This window comes from Arachis stenosperma, chromosome 6 (genome assembly GCF_014773155.1).
Source record: "Arachis stenosperma cultivar V10309 chromosome 6, arast.V10309.gnm1.PFL2, whole genome shotgun sequence".
In the NCBI taxonomy this organism is placed as follows: Eukaryota; Viridiplantae; Streptophyta; class Magnoliopsida; order Fabales; family Fabaceae; genus Arachis; species Arachis stenosperma.
In genome coordinates, this window is record NC_080382.1 from 145,243,293 (window position 1) to 145,258,118 (window position 14,826).

The 14,826-nt window shown below is 32.5% G+C and overlaps 2 protein-coding genes across 2 annotated transcripts; one reads left to right on the forward strand and one right to left on the reverse strand.

Annotated features, from left to right (window-relative positions):
• Positions 1–879: 879 nt before the first annotated feature.
• Positions 880–4,731, forward strand: LOC130933711 (probable disease resistance protein At4g33300). Its single transcript, XM_057863330.1, has 6 exons — positions 880–1,263; positions 1,494–1,932; positions 2,054–2,445; positions 2,607–2,962; positions 3,061–3,269; positions 3,360–4,731. The coding sequence occupies exons 1-6, from the start codon at positions 1,021–1,023 to the stop codon at positions 4,196–4,198; spliced, it is 2,478 nt and encodes an 825-aa protein (XP_057719313.1). The 5' UTR covers positions 880–1,020; the 3' UTR covers positions 4,199–4,731.
• A 2,366-nt stretch (positions 4,732–7,097) lies between these two features.
• LOC130935868 (nucleobase-ascorbate transporter 3-like) lies at positions 7,098–12,863 on the reverse strand. Its single transcript, XM_057865774.1, has 14 exons — positions 12,481–12,863; positions 11,586–11,683; positions 10,312–10,488; positions 9,878–9,978; positions 9,717–9,792; positions 9,455–9,514; positions 9,179–9,363; positions 8,988–9,084; positions 8,580–8,666; positions 8,398–8,456; positions 7,970–8,061; positions 7,819–7,896; positions 7,575–7,735; positions 7,098–7,482 (listed from the first exon to the last, which is right to left on the reverse strand). Exons 1-14 carry the CDS (start codon positions 12,650–12,652, stop codon positions 7,267–7,269), a joined length of 1,659 nt encoding a protein of 552 aa, XP_057721757.1. The 5' UTR covers positions 12,653–12,863; the 3' UTR covers positions 7,098–7,266.
• Positions 12,864–14,826: the final 1,963 nt, after the last annotated feature.

Sequence of the window (14,826 nt, forward strand, 5' to 3'; positions counted from 1 at the left end):
TTTCGTAATCCTTTGGGTGTATTTCTGTAATACACCCAAACGATTATAGGAATACTCCCAAAGGATTACAGAAATACACCCAAACGATTACAGGAATTCACCCAAACGATTATAGGAATACACCCAAAGGATTACAGAAATACACCCAAAAGATTACAAAACTACACTCAAAGAATTTAAGAAAATACACCCAAAATTCGTTGAAGTACATCTTATGCATAATTCAGAACTCTTTCTCTTCCTCCTCCTCATCTTCTGCTGCTTCTTCTTCTTCCATAAAGATTTTACCATGAAAAATTGAAAAAAAAAAACGAAAAACCAGAGAGAAGAGCACGTAAATGAAGAAGAAGAAGAGGAAGACGAGGAAGAAGAACGTGCAGAAACGAAAGAAAAGGAGAAGAAGAAGAGTAAGAGGAAGAAGAACGTACAGCAAAAAGAAGAAAGAGAAAGAGAAGGCAAGAAAAAAAAGAAAAAAAAAAAGAGAAGACGAAGAGAAAGAAGAACGGTTCGAAATACGTTTTGAGCGTTAATTTTAATTGAACTTATAAGACTTACAAGCATTAATCGCTTGTATGCGAAGAATTTCTCTTTCGTATTAATCTCATCATAAAACATATTTAATAGATGTGATCTAATAAAATACTATTAAACAAACGCTACATATTATATAATATAATTTGTAATAAATTATATCAATATCTAAACATAAGAAAATAATTGTAAGCAAAAGTGCCCGTGATATTATCATATTACTAAAAAAAGGGAAAAGAAAAAACTATCTATTATTCTATAATAGAAACTAAAGGGGGGAAAAGGTGACACTTGAGGGGCAAAACAGTGAATTCAACAACCCACCATTAGAGTTAGAGTGCTGACCAAACTATAAGACTAACAATCATAGAAAGTAGAAACATAACAAAAAACAAAGTGACGCAACCAACCAAACAAGAGGCAAAGAAAAACCAACCACCACCACCACCAGTGTTCGCCGGAGAAGAGCAAAAGTGGCTTGAGAAAGTAATGGCCCTGACGGAGTTAATTAGCAACGAGCTCACCGGCGAGCTCCTCCGGAATCTCGTAACCATCTCTCGCAAATCCATTCTCTGCCGTGGAAGTGCAGATCAGCTCATAACTTACATAACTGAACTCCTTCCAACCATACAAGAGATCAAATACTCCGGCGTTGAACTCCCTCAGCCACGTCAGCAACAGCTTCACCGCCTCTCCGAGATCCTCCACTCTGGTGTCGAACTCGCTCACAAGGTAATCCATCTCTAACTAACTAACCAACTAACTGATTCCATAACTAACTCTGTAACTAACTCCACCAACGGTGGCTAAATCATGTTTATGCTGCAATTTTATTTCATCTATGGTTCTTGTTCTTATTATGTAATTAAATTTTATGTTAACTCAAAATACGTGCTACTAAAATATTGAAGAGTTTGTTTGTATGATCTATGTATTGATTCTGTTTTTTAATTTTGTTGAAGGTTCTGAATTCGAGCCGTTGGAATGTGTACAAGAACTTTCAGCTAGCTAAAAAGATGGAGAAGCTTGAGAACACGGTATCAAAGTTCATAGAGGGTCCGATGCAGACTCACATACTTGCTGATGTGCACCACACGCGGTTCGAGATGGCGGAGCGGTTCGACCGGATCGAGGCGTCGAACCGGAGGCTGGAGCAGTACTTTGTGACCATGAAGATGGGGGGGATGGGAGGTGGAGGGTGGGTCGAGGAGGCTGTGAGGAGCATGGAGATTGCTGAGGGTAGTTTAGGGAATTCACGTGTGGGTTTGGAGCTTGGGAAGAAGAAAGTCAAGGAGATGCTTGTTGGGAGGAATGATCTTTGGGTGGTTGGGATTTCTGGTATTGGTGGCTCAGGGAAGACCACTCTTGCTAGAGATGTTTGCAGAGATGAACAAGTTCAATGTAAGTATTAGATGTAAAACCATTCATGTTTCTAATTGAATTACTTAAGCATTTGGAAGAAACAGTTATCATCGTTTGGGTTCAATTTCAAAAGGTTTTAGTGGTTACTTTTTTTTGGCAGTTTCTTTCAAGGAGAGAATCTTGTTTTTGACTGTGTCACAGTCCCCAAATGTTGAGCAGCTAAGAGCAAGGATCTGGGGGTTCATTATGGGGAATCAAAAGTTGAATCCAAATTATGTGATTCCCCAATGGATGCCGCAATTCGATTGCAAAACCGAAACTCGAAACCTTATTGTTCTTGATGATGTCTGGTCACTCTCTGTGCTGCAACAGCTTGTATGCAGAATACCTGGCTGCAAATTCCTTGTTGTCTCCAGAGAGAAATTCCAAATTTGTAATGCCACTTATGAGGTGGAACTGTTGAGTGAAGAGGATGCACTATCTTTGTTCTGTCATCATGCTTTTGGACAGAAATCAATCCCTGTAGCTGCTAATGAGAATCTAGTAATGCAGGTAATGAGAATTTGCTCAAGTAAAATGTTATACAAGAAAATAGAGAGAGTACTATCATACTAGTGTATGGAGCATAGTCCTTACTAAGCACCTAATAATTTTACTTTGTGGAGTTTACTTAACTTTGTTTTTGGTGGTTTCTTGAATCCAATTGCAAACAGGTTGTGACAGAGTGTGGAAGGCTTCCACTAGCTCTTAAAGTGATTGGAGCTTCTTTGAGAGATCAGAATGAAATGTTTTGGGAAGGTGTCAAAACAAGGCTATCTCAAGGCCAAAGCATTGGGGAATCTTACCAAAACAATCTGATTGAGAGAATGGCAATCAGTGTAAACTTCCTGCCAGAGAAGATCAAGAAATGCTTCTTGGACCTTTGTTCATTTCCTGAGGACAAGAAAATCCCTCTGGACATCCTCATCAATATGTGGGTCGAAATGCATGATATCTGCCAAACCGAAGCCTTTACCATGGTCGTTGAGCTTTCAAACAAGAATCTTCTCACCTTGGTGAAAGAGGCGCGGTATGCACCTTTTAAAAATTGCATTTTAACTCAGATTTGATTGTTTTTTATAGTAATGGCACCATTCTAAAACCCCTTTTGATGTTTTAATATGTCAGTGCTGGAGACATGTATAGCAGTTGCTTTGAGATATCTGTTACTCAACATGATATACTCAGAGACCTTGCGCTCAATATGAGCAACTGCGACAGCATTTGTGAACGCCGGCGACTGGTTATGCCAAAGCGAGAAGCAAGTGGTCTCCCTAAAGAGTGGTTGAGATACAAGGATAAACCATTTGAGGCTCAGATTGTCTCAATTCACACGGGTATGTAGCCAATCTCTCCCAAAATTTCTTTTTCGTTTTATTAACTTTGCTTCATCTTTGTATAATTTGATGAATTTATTCATGTTTCAGGTGAAATGAAAGAAAAGGATTGGTGCAACCTTGAGTTTCCCAAGGCTGAAGTTCTGATTATTAATTTTTCATCCAGTGAATACTTCCTCCCTCCCTTCATTCAATCAATGCCAAATCTGAAGACATTGATTATAATAAACTATAGTGCTTCTTATGCATGCCTTCACAATATGTCAGTTTTTGAGAAGTTGACAAACTTGAAGAGTCTCTGGCTTGAAAAGGTTTCCACTCCAGAGTTATCAGGCATTGTGATGAAAAATCTAAGCAAATTATGTCTAGTCCTTTGCAAGATCAATAACAGTTTGGAGGGGAAAGAACTCAAAGAAGCAGACCTATCTAGAATCTTCCCAAACCTCACCGAACTCACTCTTGATCACTGTGATGATGTAACTGATCTTCCCTCAAGCATCTGTGAAATACATTCCCTGCAGAACTTGAGTCTAACAAATTGTCACAATCTGACGAAACTACCTGCCGAATTGGGGCAACTGCGATCGCTTGAGATCCTCCGGCTATACGCATGTCCGGATTTGAAGTCCCTTCCTCTGAGCATATGTAATATGATTAGGTTGAAGTACATAGACATTTCTCAATGTGTTAACCTGGCATGCTTCCCTAATGAGATTGGTAAGTTGGTCAATTTGGAGAAGATTGACATGAGGGAATGCTCCATGATTAGGAGCATACCAAAGTCTGCATTGTCATTGAAGAATCTAAGGCTTGTGATTTGTGATGAGGAGGTACAAGATATGTGGATAGATGTTCAAAAGGCCAAGCCAAAAGAATTTCATATTCAAGTATCTGAACAGCAATATGATCTGGATTGGCTAAAAGATTGACCCTCAATCTTTGATTGTTTTGATGTTCACATTCCTAATCCTTGACTCCTTGTAAGTAGCTGTTCATAATTAGTTTAAAATAGAAAATTTCTTTTGCCTAGAAGCAAATTTTGTTAGGGTATGCTTGATGGGTAAATTCTGTTTGGTTTGATTTCCTACTGGTGTCTGAACCGTGTTATAAGCCGGTGCGGCCGTGCGAGGGTCATGGCCGTCCTCTCAAAACAGTTATTACCTTCGCCGGAGATCGAACTCGAGACCACAAGGAAGGATCTAAGGGGGCTCAGCATGGCTAGACCAAAATACATCAAACTCATTCAAGAAAGTTTCTACTTTCTATCATACCTTTATTCAACCTTAGTGCAGGTTATGACATAATCTGTTAGCTAGTCTTCTGAGTTAGCTTAATCTGTAATTTTTAATTGTCAATTTAATAAGTTTTTTTTTTTCAAAATATGTCCAATTCTATGATTTGTATTGTTATGTCAATTTCTTTAATCTGATGTAATAATATATAGGCTTCATCTGTTCCCCAATGTTGATTTTCTGTTTAGTTTTAATGATATGTCAAGAAAAGCAGCACAAGCAATGATGGAAAAATTGTAGAGAGTAAGGCGGCTAGAATGAAAGAATCATAATAATTCATAAATTAGATAGATTTCCAAAATGAAATGCTTCTTTTTCTTCTGTAAAATTTGGGATCTTGTGACCACCATGGACATATACAATGTACACATGTCAAAAAGTCTAGTTCCAACTTCCAATAGCCTGCTTCCACTAAAGGGCATGTGGGTATTTTACTATTTTCTCTCAATTTTATTTTCTTTTATATTATTAAAAAATATAATATTACTTTTTTGTTTCTTAATAAAATGAAAACGCGTGAGAAGCTGATAATATGCATCACATAGGTTTCAGCTAACAAGATTCTCTCCAAACTCCAAAGGTCACTGTCACTTGTGTAATGTGTTACTTGCTGAGAACCTTCCTTGGTCTATTTTTCTTTTTATCTTGTATGGTTTATAATCATATCCGCCTCCTTAGTCAATATCTCTTTCTTTTATTATTATTATTATTATTATCCTTTGTTTATTGATGATGTATAAATCTTGCAAGCAAGTCAAGCCTACCCTAGTCAACTTAATTTGATCATCACCAAACTATATGTGATTGTAAAGTGTATACCGTGTGTTGCGAATAATGAAACCACTCGGTTTAATTAGTTCAGTTTGATTGTCGGAGAGACTCTTGAGAAATAGAACTATTTGAGCCATAATTTTTATTATTATTTTAAAACTTGAATTTAAGATATCTAACTAGTAATTAAAAGCTCATGTTTCGTGATAATTCAACCAGCTCTTACAGCAGTAGATGTTTGCAAAATTTGGATAACTCCAAAGTTCACAATATTACCAAAGATAGTTAAAACTTAAAAGGTGAGGGAAAAAACGAGAATTACGGTACACATTAATATTCTTACGCTACGTTACCAACAGTATTTTTGTCAATTTTTCCCAACTCTTATTTATGACTGTATTTAATAAAAATATTTATGACTGTATCTAATAAAAATATCTTTTTTATACCTATATCTAATAAAAATATCTTTATATATATATTTTAAAATATATGTGTTAAAAATATAATAATTAATTATTATTAACAATAAATTGACAAATAATATATTAACACCCTATATTTTTTCATATTCTTATATTTAGACGGTAATTGTCACTTTGTCGGTTAGTGGCATAAGACAAAAAATTAGCTTTATATTGGTTAAATATAAATTAATCTTTATTTGATTGTATGTATTTATAACTATAATACATACACACTAAAAGTAAGTCACTAAATAAACTAAAGAATAAAATACCATACTGGAATATGAAAAGTGTGAAATAAAATGTATATATACAGAAATATATAATAATTAATTAATTTAATAATTAATTTTTAGTATATCCAAAACTTTTGATGCACATATCTTAGTCAAAAAATTATTTTCTTTTTAAATATTTTAGGAAGATTTAAGCTCCGGCATACAAAAATATTATGTGTACATCAAAATCAGTTATTATATATTTATGTATAAATATATGTATTATTTAATTTATTTTTAATATTTATTTTATATTCCAATATATATTTTATATTAATATCTAATTTTCATTATTAATTTTGGTATACACCTAACAAAATTATTATTAATAAAACAAATATATAGAGAACCAACTTTTTGTCCGTCAACATCAACATTAGCTAACTATTTTTCTCAATTCTAAAACTTCTCATTTTTTTATGATTTAAGATTTATAATTTAAATTTAAAATTTAAGATTAAGAATTTATAATTTAAAAAATAAATTTTAAAATAAATAAAATAATTTAAAAAAATTGATTAATAATAACAAAAAAAATTAACTCTAATATTATTCGATGGATAAAAAAATATATAATTTGATGACCTCACTATAGAGAGAGTAAACAATATCACAAATTGACAAAAACAAGTCTTCTTTTCTACCAAAATAAAAAAAAAATCAATAATGAATACTTCCAATGTAACTTTCATGAACGTATATTAACCTTTGATTTGGAAGATTATAAAATGTATTTTCCTCCAAAGTAAACCAATTTATTTGTCCTCCTTTTCTGGGGAAGAATTATGTCATCTCATGCCTCATGAATGACACATCTTACTAGCCGAAATTCCTTGAGATAAACGAGGGCATAATTGACATTAAGAAAAGGCTTTTCTATACTATACTTTTTGATAAGAAGTTAAAAGACTCTAGAAGGATTAAGGCATATGCAAGCATAATTTCACACTAAAGCATGATTCATGAATACATGCTAAAAAAGCTTAATATATTTGGATGAACTTTTTGCATGTAAGAACATAAAACATAAAAAGAATTATATGTCAAAAATCCATTTATACAGGTTAAGGTAAAATTTGCCAATGATAAAAATTGCTTATCCATATTTTACAAGGGCTATTTGAGAGTTCTTCTTGTAACTATGCTTAAAATTAAAAGCAAGGTTTAGATACAAGTTTGGAGAATGCTTTTAGAGAAACCTAGAGGGTATATACTCAGTAAGCCGTAGAGGATAATGGTAAAACTCGTCGTTTCTAACGTCTCCTTTCCGATTCTGGAAAGGTACCCACCATGGAAGTCCTCTCTCGGCGATTTGCTTGTGCTCGAGGGTGTTGTCGAGAATCGTACCGACAATTATAGCGACGGTTGGAGGAGACGAGAAAATGGTGTTAAGGATGTCATTAAACTGTTATGACAAACAATAAAAATGTGTTCATGCAATACGAAAAATTTTACCAAACCAGGCCTAAATAAACCTTGAGAAAATTAGATACTTACCCATCCGGCATTTGTTCTGGTCGGACCGTGACCATCCGGAGCCGTGTTCATGGCAAAATATTGAGATATTGAGATCCCTAGGAACAAGGATAGGCCCAAAACATACATGTTTCTCATGCTATTGGAATTTGCAAACTGTATAAACGAAATTCCAACAGCAGCTGCAAGATAAAGCTAGTTAGTTACTATGCGAAAATTATCATAATAATATGCAACATAGTGACATAATTGCAGCATCACTTACCCACAATACCAAATAAAACACAATATATAGCAGCAAATATTGGTAAAGGAATCGATGCGAAAAAGGCTCCAAATTTCCCTGGAAAAAGTTATTGTCAAAATTATTATAATAAAGAATGTAAATATAAGAGTAAAAAAAGAAGTTATTATACCAAAGATGGAAAAGAAGATCATGAAGCCGCATGATATTTGGACGACTCTTCGGCTCCCGATGTGCGTTAGACCAAGTAAGCCTACATTTTCCCTGCACTCATTGCAATTGAGGATGCAGCTCAGACATAATCACACGAATATATACAAATCTTTGTTCAATTAGTTTGAATCTGATAACATAGTAGTTGCAAGCATAAATTTCAGCTGCCAATAATTTGGCTTTTCACAGAATTTCGTAGATTCCAAATTTTCAACTGCTGACGATGGCAAGACTCAATTGAAGGTCTGTGTAGTCCGAGTCCCGTTGTTAAGGAATCATTGACGAAGAATTGAAGTGATTCGTTAAATATGTCAACTTCTTAATAACTCGACCTTAAACATATAAGGGAAAACCATTCAACAAAGGTTCTTAGAGAAAGTTTCTTACACAGAGGCAGTAGTACCAACAACAGCACCGAAAATGCCATCGAGAAGCATGTTAAGACCCTGAATAAGGAGCGAAAAACAAGGGTTTTTGTCAAAATTGTTTTAGAATATCATCATTTTGTAGCAAGACAGAAGAATCATCAGACTAGTAGTTATTAAAAAACAAGAAAATTAAAACTTCACCTGCAGCCCAATGCTTCGGCTGAGCACATATGCAGGAGGGGATGTCGCACCGGAAAGCCTCGCCGCAGCATAGAAAGTACCAGTAGACTGCATTTAAAATTCCCACAAGCAAAAAGCTTAGGATTGTTAATGGATGATATGACATTAACCATTAAATCCTTAATTTAATTTTAATGCATTATCAACATTTATTTAATACTTTATTATTAATTTTATGAAGGATAGTCTTGGAACATCGATTGAGTTATCTCCATGTGACCTCAAGGACTATATTACATCCTATAGGTGCGCCGTTCTACCGACCCTGCATAATGCAGGATGCTTGAACACCAAGCTAGTCTGTTTAGTTTTTTAATGTTTTGACAGATATATTGAAATGGATAGTGTATTAAGGAACCGAAACTGTACCTCGGCTGCAGAAACAAGTGCTGCTCCCATCATACCAAAGACATGACTAGCTTTGAATATTGGGGTACCCCACTGAAACGGGTATGGGACTTTAATCCTGGAAGGGAAAAAAATTAAAATTAAATTCGTTAAGTTCCAGAGAGAGCATTGAAACTTGGAAGTTACTTAAAGAGTCTATGTTGTGATCATACCATGGAGCAGAAGACATGAGATATGAACGATCCGTGCGGCAACTAAACTGTGTCGATCGTTTAACATTGTTGTATGCACCGGCCACGGTGAGGATAGCAGCAAATGCCCAAATGACAGCAACACAAATAAGCAAAGCAAATCTCTCAAGAGCATGCTGTGTAATGTGATGAAGGCGCTTCAAGTACTGCAATTCCAGAAAAAAAGAAGGTATTGTAACATAAAAAGGTGATGAAAGTAGTAAACTACAAAAAACAGATTTTGATGCTAAATAAAACCTGCTGGGTTAGGACCAATAGAATGAGCATAGGTAGTCCAATCTGTATACAATTCGCAAGCTGCATGGAACAAGATAATTGAGTTTAAGAACCCTTAATTTGTCATATTTACACCAACCTCTTTCAATGCTATATTTATAAAGGAGGGAGAGTCATATATCACAAAATACAGGAGACGTTAGTGACACATTTTATAAAATATATGGATATTGAACTTAGGATCATACAAATCTCAATGAAGTACATAGGAATGTTAATTTACCTGTGGAAAGCCCCTTGCAAACAGCCCAAGACCCACCAAACATACGACCGGTACAATGACTACCGGACTGAACAATCTGATTCAGAAAGAAGGATCACCAGAAGTATTAAAGAGAAAAGAGAAAGTGAGAAACAAAGTTGAGAAAATTGAGATAAATTTACCTTGTTAGATTCCCCCAGGCTCTACTATAACCAAGGATGATGTTGATGAAAGACGAAACTATCAAAGAACCTTGAATTGTTCTCATTGTATAGGTAAACCTCTGCAAGTGCCAGAGACAATTTACATTAGCTTTAGGATCAACACTTTTCATGTTAGAGAAAGCAATTCAGTTAAATAGTGTAAGCCACAATCTTGACCCGCAAAAGATTACTTCCCTCGGAATGATAACTATTTTGTGGTAGTCGAAAGATTGGAACTACTTGACAAAATGCTGGTTTATTAGAACAAGAATGCTTTATCTTAAAGCAAAGAAGAAAAATGCACCCTAAAAATACTAGAATAACATGGTACAACTGAATTCAGAACACACATAAGTTCCAACTGCAATCAAATACTTCAATAGTAATGAATTCTGTTATCTTGATGTACAAACCTCATGCTCCGATGTGAATGTCATGTCTGTGTAATCATTTATGATGGACAGCACCGGAAGAATGAAAGCAACCGATCCACTCATCACCGCCGGAAGCCTCGAACCAAACCAAGACTGAAGTAGTGTGTTAATTCCAGACATGAACAACAATGTCTGAATCACACGAGCTTTGTCACCCTGTTCAAGAATAGCAAAAAGGAAGAATTAACTAATAGGACACACACAAAATCAATTCTGGACTCTAAAACTGATTCTGGACAGAATTTAAATTCTTCTTTCTTTCTATTAGAACCATTTTTAGAAGAACTATCAAATATAATTCACTTTACATCAAACTTAATTCTAAGTAAATCACTTCTGCCAGAATTAATTTGGCCTAGAGTCAATTACACAAAAGCATAACAAGGGAAAATCTTACTATATACTACCTCTATTCTAAAACAAAAATGCTATCTGCATCTCAAAATTCAGTCACTATATATTTGTGCATAAATACATTATTTAACTCATTTTTTATTTGTATTTTGTAATTCAAAGTATTTTGTATAGAATTTAGTAGCTAACTTTTTGTGTGTAGGTAACATGGTTGATTCTAAGAGTACATGGTCAAATTAGTCCGTAAAAGATCACTCGTTCTTCAAATTGGTCCCCGAAAGATTTTTTTAATCAAATTCATCCTTTAAAGATTTTAAATTAGTCATGTTAGTCCTTCTGTCACTTCGTTTGTTAATAGTGTCAAAATTTGCTAATGTGACACGTTAAGTGACACTCCAAGTCTCCAACACACACTGAGGAGTCGTAATTGACTATTAACATAATAAGCTTATGAAATTAGATCAAATCAAAACCTAATTGAGGAGAGAACTTGAAGCATTGAAATCCCTCAATTTGGGGTTGATTTGATTTAATTTCATAAACTAATCATGTTAATAGTCAATTAAAACTCCTAGGTATGTGTTGGGGTGTCGCTTAACGTGTCACATTAGCAAATTTTGACACCATCTACAAACAAAGTGACATAATGACTGACATGACTAAGTTAAAATCTTAAAGAACGAATTTGATTAAAAAAAATCTTTCGGGAACCAATTTAAAAAACGAGTAATCTTTCATGGACTAATTTGACCATTTACTCTTTGATTCTAATTGTGAATTTGGACAAAGTGAAAAGTTAATAACTTAATATATTTGGTATGCATTAACTTTCCAATTTTGTCCAGATTGATGATTATTTTAAACCCACAAGAACATAAGATAGAATACATGGAACTTACGGCATCCCCACCCATTGCATTCACAAGGGTGGTTGCAATAAAAACTGTCGTCCCAAGCATCACAATGTAGTGCTGGAAACCCAGAAGAAGTGCCTCAGCTGCCAAAATTATTATAAGATATGATCAAAATGTGAATACTTAAGATTAAGACTAACCACCATAAAGTTTTGGATACCAGAATTTAATACTCAGAAAATGGATTTCACATAATTTTTTACACATACCGAATCACATAAAAGAATAGTTTGATACTTTGATTCATTGACGCAATTCACACAACTGGCAGGAACAAAAATACAAAAGGAACATCCCCATTTTTAAAAAAACAAAAGATTCGGTATCAGAAAAATAGAATAAAGGTAACAACCAGAAAAGCAATCTGCAAAATAAACCATTGCATATACACACACAGACTCATATGAAAAAGAAATCAAACAACAAAGATAGAGACACCAAAACTGAAAGAACTGAGCTTTTATTCTTTTTCCACTTTAAAATAATACAAAAACTCAACAACCCTTTTGTGTTTTGACATGCACAGAACTATTGACTCCTTTTAACATCAGAGCATAACTTTACTATCAGCTTTTGGCATTGAAAATAATAAAAAATCAAAATTTTTTATATAAAGTTAGAAACTTTGCAGAATTTTAGTTGACAGAATGACATGATTGTTGACCCTTATGAGAAAAAGTGAGTCATATCATTCCATTTCATCCAACAACCACCACCGCCATAGTTTCTGTCAAAGATTCCAGTTATATTCTCCCAACTAAATAACACTGACTATAATTTAATAACTTGAATGAAATATAACACAACCACAATAATTCAATTAAAAAAGTGACACAATCACAGACATGTATATGGAATGGAAAAAAGGGATGAAACTAACGCCAAGAAGGGTTGGAATGGATGCAGTAGTGAAGCTGAAGAAGCTGTTCAGCTGGTTGCCAAATGGGACCCCTTGAAAGACCAAGATTTGGCGGTGGTGGACCTGGTGGTGGTGCCTGAACTGGTGGCGGTGCTTGGTGGTTGTGGTGGTGGTGATGTTCTGTTTCACCCATTTTCTTCTTCCTCTTGTTCTTCTTAGTTCTAACCTCAGAAATTCAGAATCTTTTTGCTGTCAAATCCTGTGTTTGTTGTCTTCAACAGAAGGAAAGAGAAAGAAGAGAGAGAGAAAGAGAAGGTTGGTGTGTGTATTGAAATGAATGAAAAAGCATATGAAAGAGAGAGAGAGAGAGAGAAAGAGAAGCTTAAACTGGTGCTGTTGGAATGACTGTTACTGATGCTATGAATGAAGAAACTATATAAAATAACATTTAATCCAACTTGATTAAGGTCTTAGCTTAATTCTAACTATTAAAATAAACAAAGTATAACACTTATAAGTGAATAACGGTTTTCTTAGATGATATTTAATTGATGTTTTTTTTAAAAAAAAAATAAAAAGATAATAATATATGAATTTAATTTTAATACAAGATAAGTATAAAATCGTTTTACAGGTACATTCAATCGCATAATGTCATATTAATAAAAATAATTATTCTTTATATTAATTATATAAATAATTATAAAAAAATTATAATTATACTATTGTGTAAAATATTTTATCTTATTAATGTATCAAAATTAAATTCATAATATATTTGATTAGTTGATTATAACATATCATTACTTATTAAAAATATATCAAATATAAAAGATGAAACAATGCAAAATAAAATGTATTTTATAATTGTATATATTGATTATATTTAGAAGAATTTTCTTCTATTTTAATTTATTTTAAATAATGCTATATTCTAATGTATTAAGTACTTGTTTAGACTTTAGAAAGAGTAGAGTTCAGGAAAAGTACAAGGAAGGAGTGGGAGAAAAAACACTCAGTAGATGAAGACTTAACGCTTGCATATTTTATGTACTGTTTAAAAATGTTATCTTTGACCAAATGATAATGTAGTAGTATATGGAAACAAATTTAACTTTTCATTAATAATGTATAAAAATTAAATGCTACATATTTTTATTTTCAAAATTGTAATGTATTACTATATATGTATATGGACATAAACTTTTATATATTAAAGTGATATATTTTAAAATGTGGGAATTCAATATGTTCTAAAATAAATTAACAAATATATAAATTTAACTCTTCTAAACTGAGTTAATTGATAAAAGAAAAGACTAATTATTTTTAAATAAAAGTGTGAAACTCAAACATAATAAAACGTCTAAATTTAATAGTAATTAGTATTTTACTTTGTTACATTTTTTTATTTTAAAGAATCTTTTTTCAATAAATATATAAAGTAAAAATTCAAATTGGTCACCAAAAATTTTAGATTGTACACTTTAATTTTTAATAAATTTTTATTCTCTATTCTTTTTATAATTACCCTTATTGAATAGATTGATTTTTCTATTGGCTTTAATCACATTTTTAACATATATGTTAGATAAATAAATTTTTAATAAATTTTATTATAAAATAATTTGATCTCAAAAAATATATTTTAAGATAAATTAGATTCAAAATAACAAAAAATCAATTTATCAAATAAGAATAATATTCAATAATTTCTATAGAATAAAAATTTATTAAAAAATTAAAATAACTAATTTAAATTTTTTTACTATCAATTTATATAATATATATATATATGGAGGTTTGCAAGCATGTGTTTAAACATTAGCGGAGTTTGAAAAGATTTTTTGAGGGTAAAAAATTTTAACATAAAAATTATATTATAAAAAATTTAAAATTGAGGACTTAAAATAAAATTATTAATTCAAAAATATAAAATTAAGTTTTTTAATGTATTTATTGTATAGTTATTAAAATATAAAATTTAAAATTTTTTATTACTAATAATTTTAATATGTATTTTTAAAGTACATAATAATAAAATTATATAAATATATAAAACTTTTTTTTTTTTGAGTTTAACGTTTTTGTTGTTTTTGTGTTTGGAATTTAATGGGGGGAGTATGGGGTGTGAGGTTGGAAGGCGTGGAATGTGCAGTGTTCGAGGTGTTCAGAGTTAAACGTAAAATTGCTTTCATCTCATTTGCCAACTCACTCCAACTTGTTTTCTTCTCTTCTCTTATCATCTCTTTACTGTTTCATTCTCTTCATTCTTTCCTGAATCTTTACTACCACACTCGCCCTATGTTTCATAATTTTGTTTTCACTTAATTTTTTTTAAGTGTTTTTTTTTTAACTCTAACGAGA

Bases quoted from the DNA above. Each gene is read 5' to 3' on its own strand.
- LOC130935868 (XM_057865774.1), bottom strand. From the start codon at position 12,652: ATGGGTGAAACAGAACATCACCACCACCACAACCACCAAGCACCGCCA. The intron at 9,793-9,877 runs GTAAATTTATCT...TTTCTGAATCAG, and splicing joins GCCTGGGGGAATCTAACAAG to ATTGTTCAGTCCGGTAGTCA. The intron at 8,667-8,987 runs GTACAGTTTCGG...TTTTAAATGCAG, and splicing joins CACTTGTTTCTGCAGCCGAG to TCTACTGGTACTTTCTATGC.
- LOC130933711 (XM_057863330.1), top strand. From the start codon at position 1,021: ATGGCCCTGACGGAGTTAATTAGCAACGAGCTCACCGGCGAGCTCCTC. The intron at 1,933-2,053 runs GTAAGTATTAGA...TTTTTTTGGCAG, and splicing joins CAGAGATGAACAAGTTCAAT to TTTCTTTCAAGGAGAGAATC. The intron at 3,270-3,359 runs GTATGTAGCCAA...TTCATGTTTCAG, and splicing joins GATTGTCTCAATTCACACGG to GTGAAATGAAAGAAAAGGAT.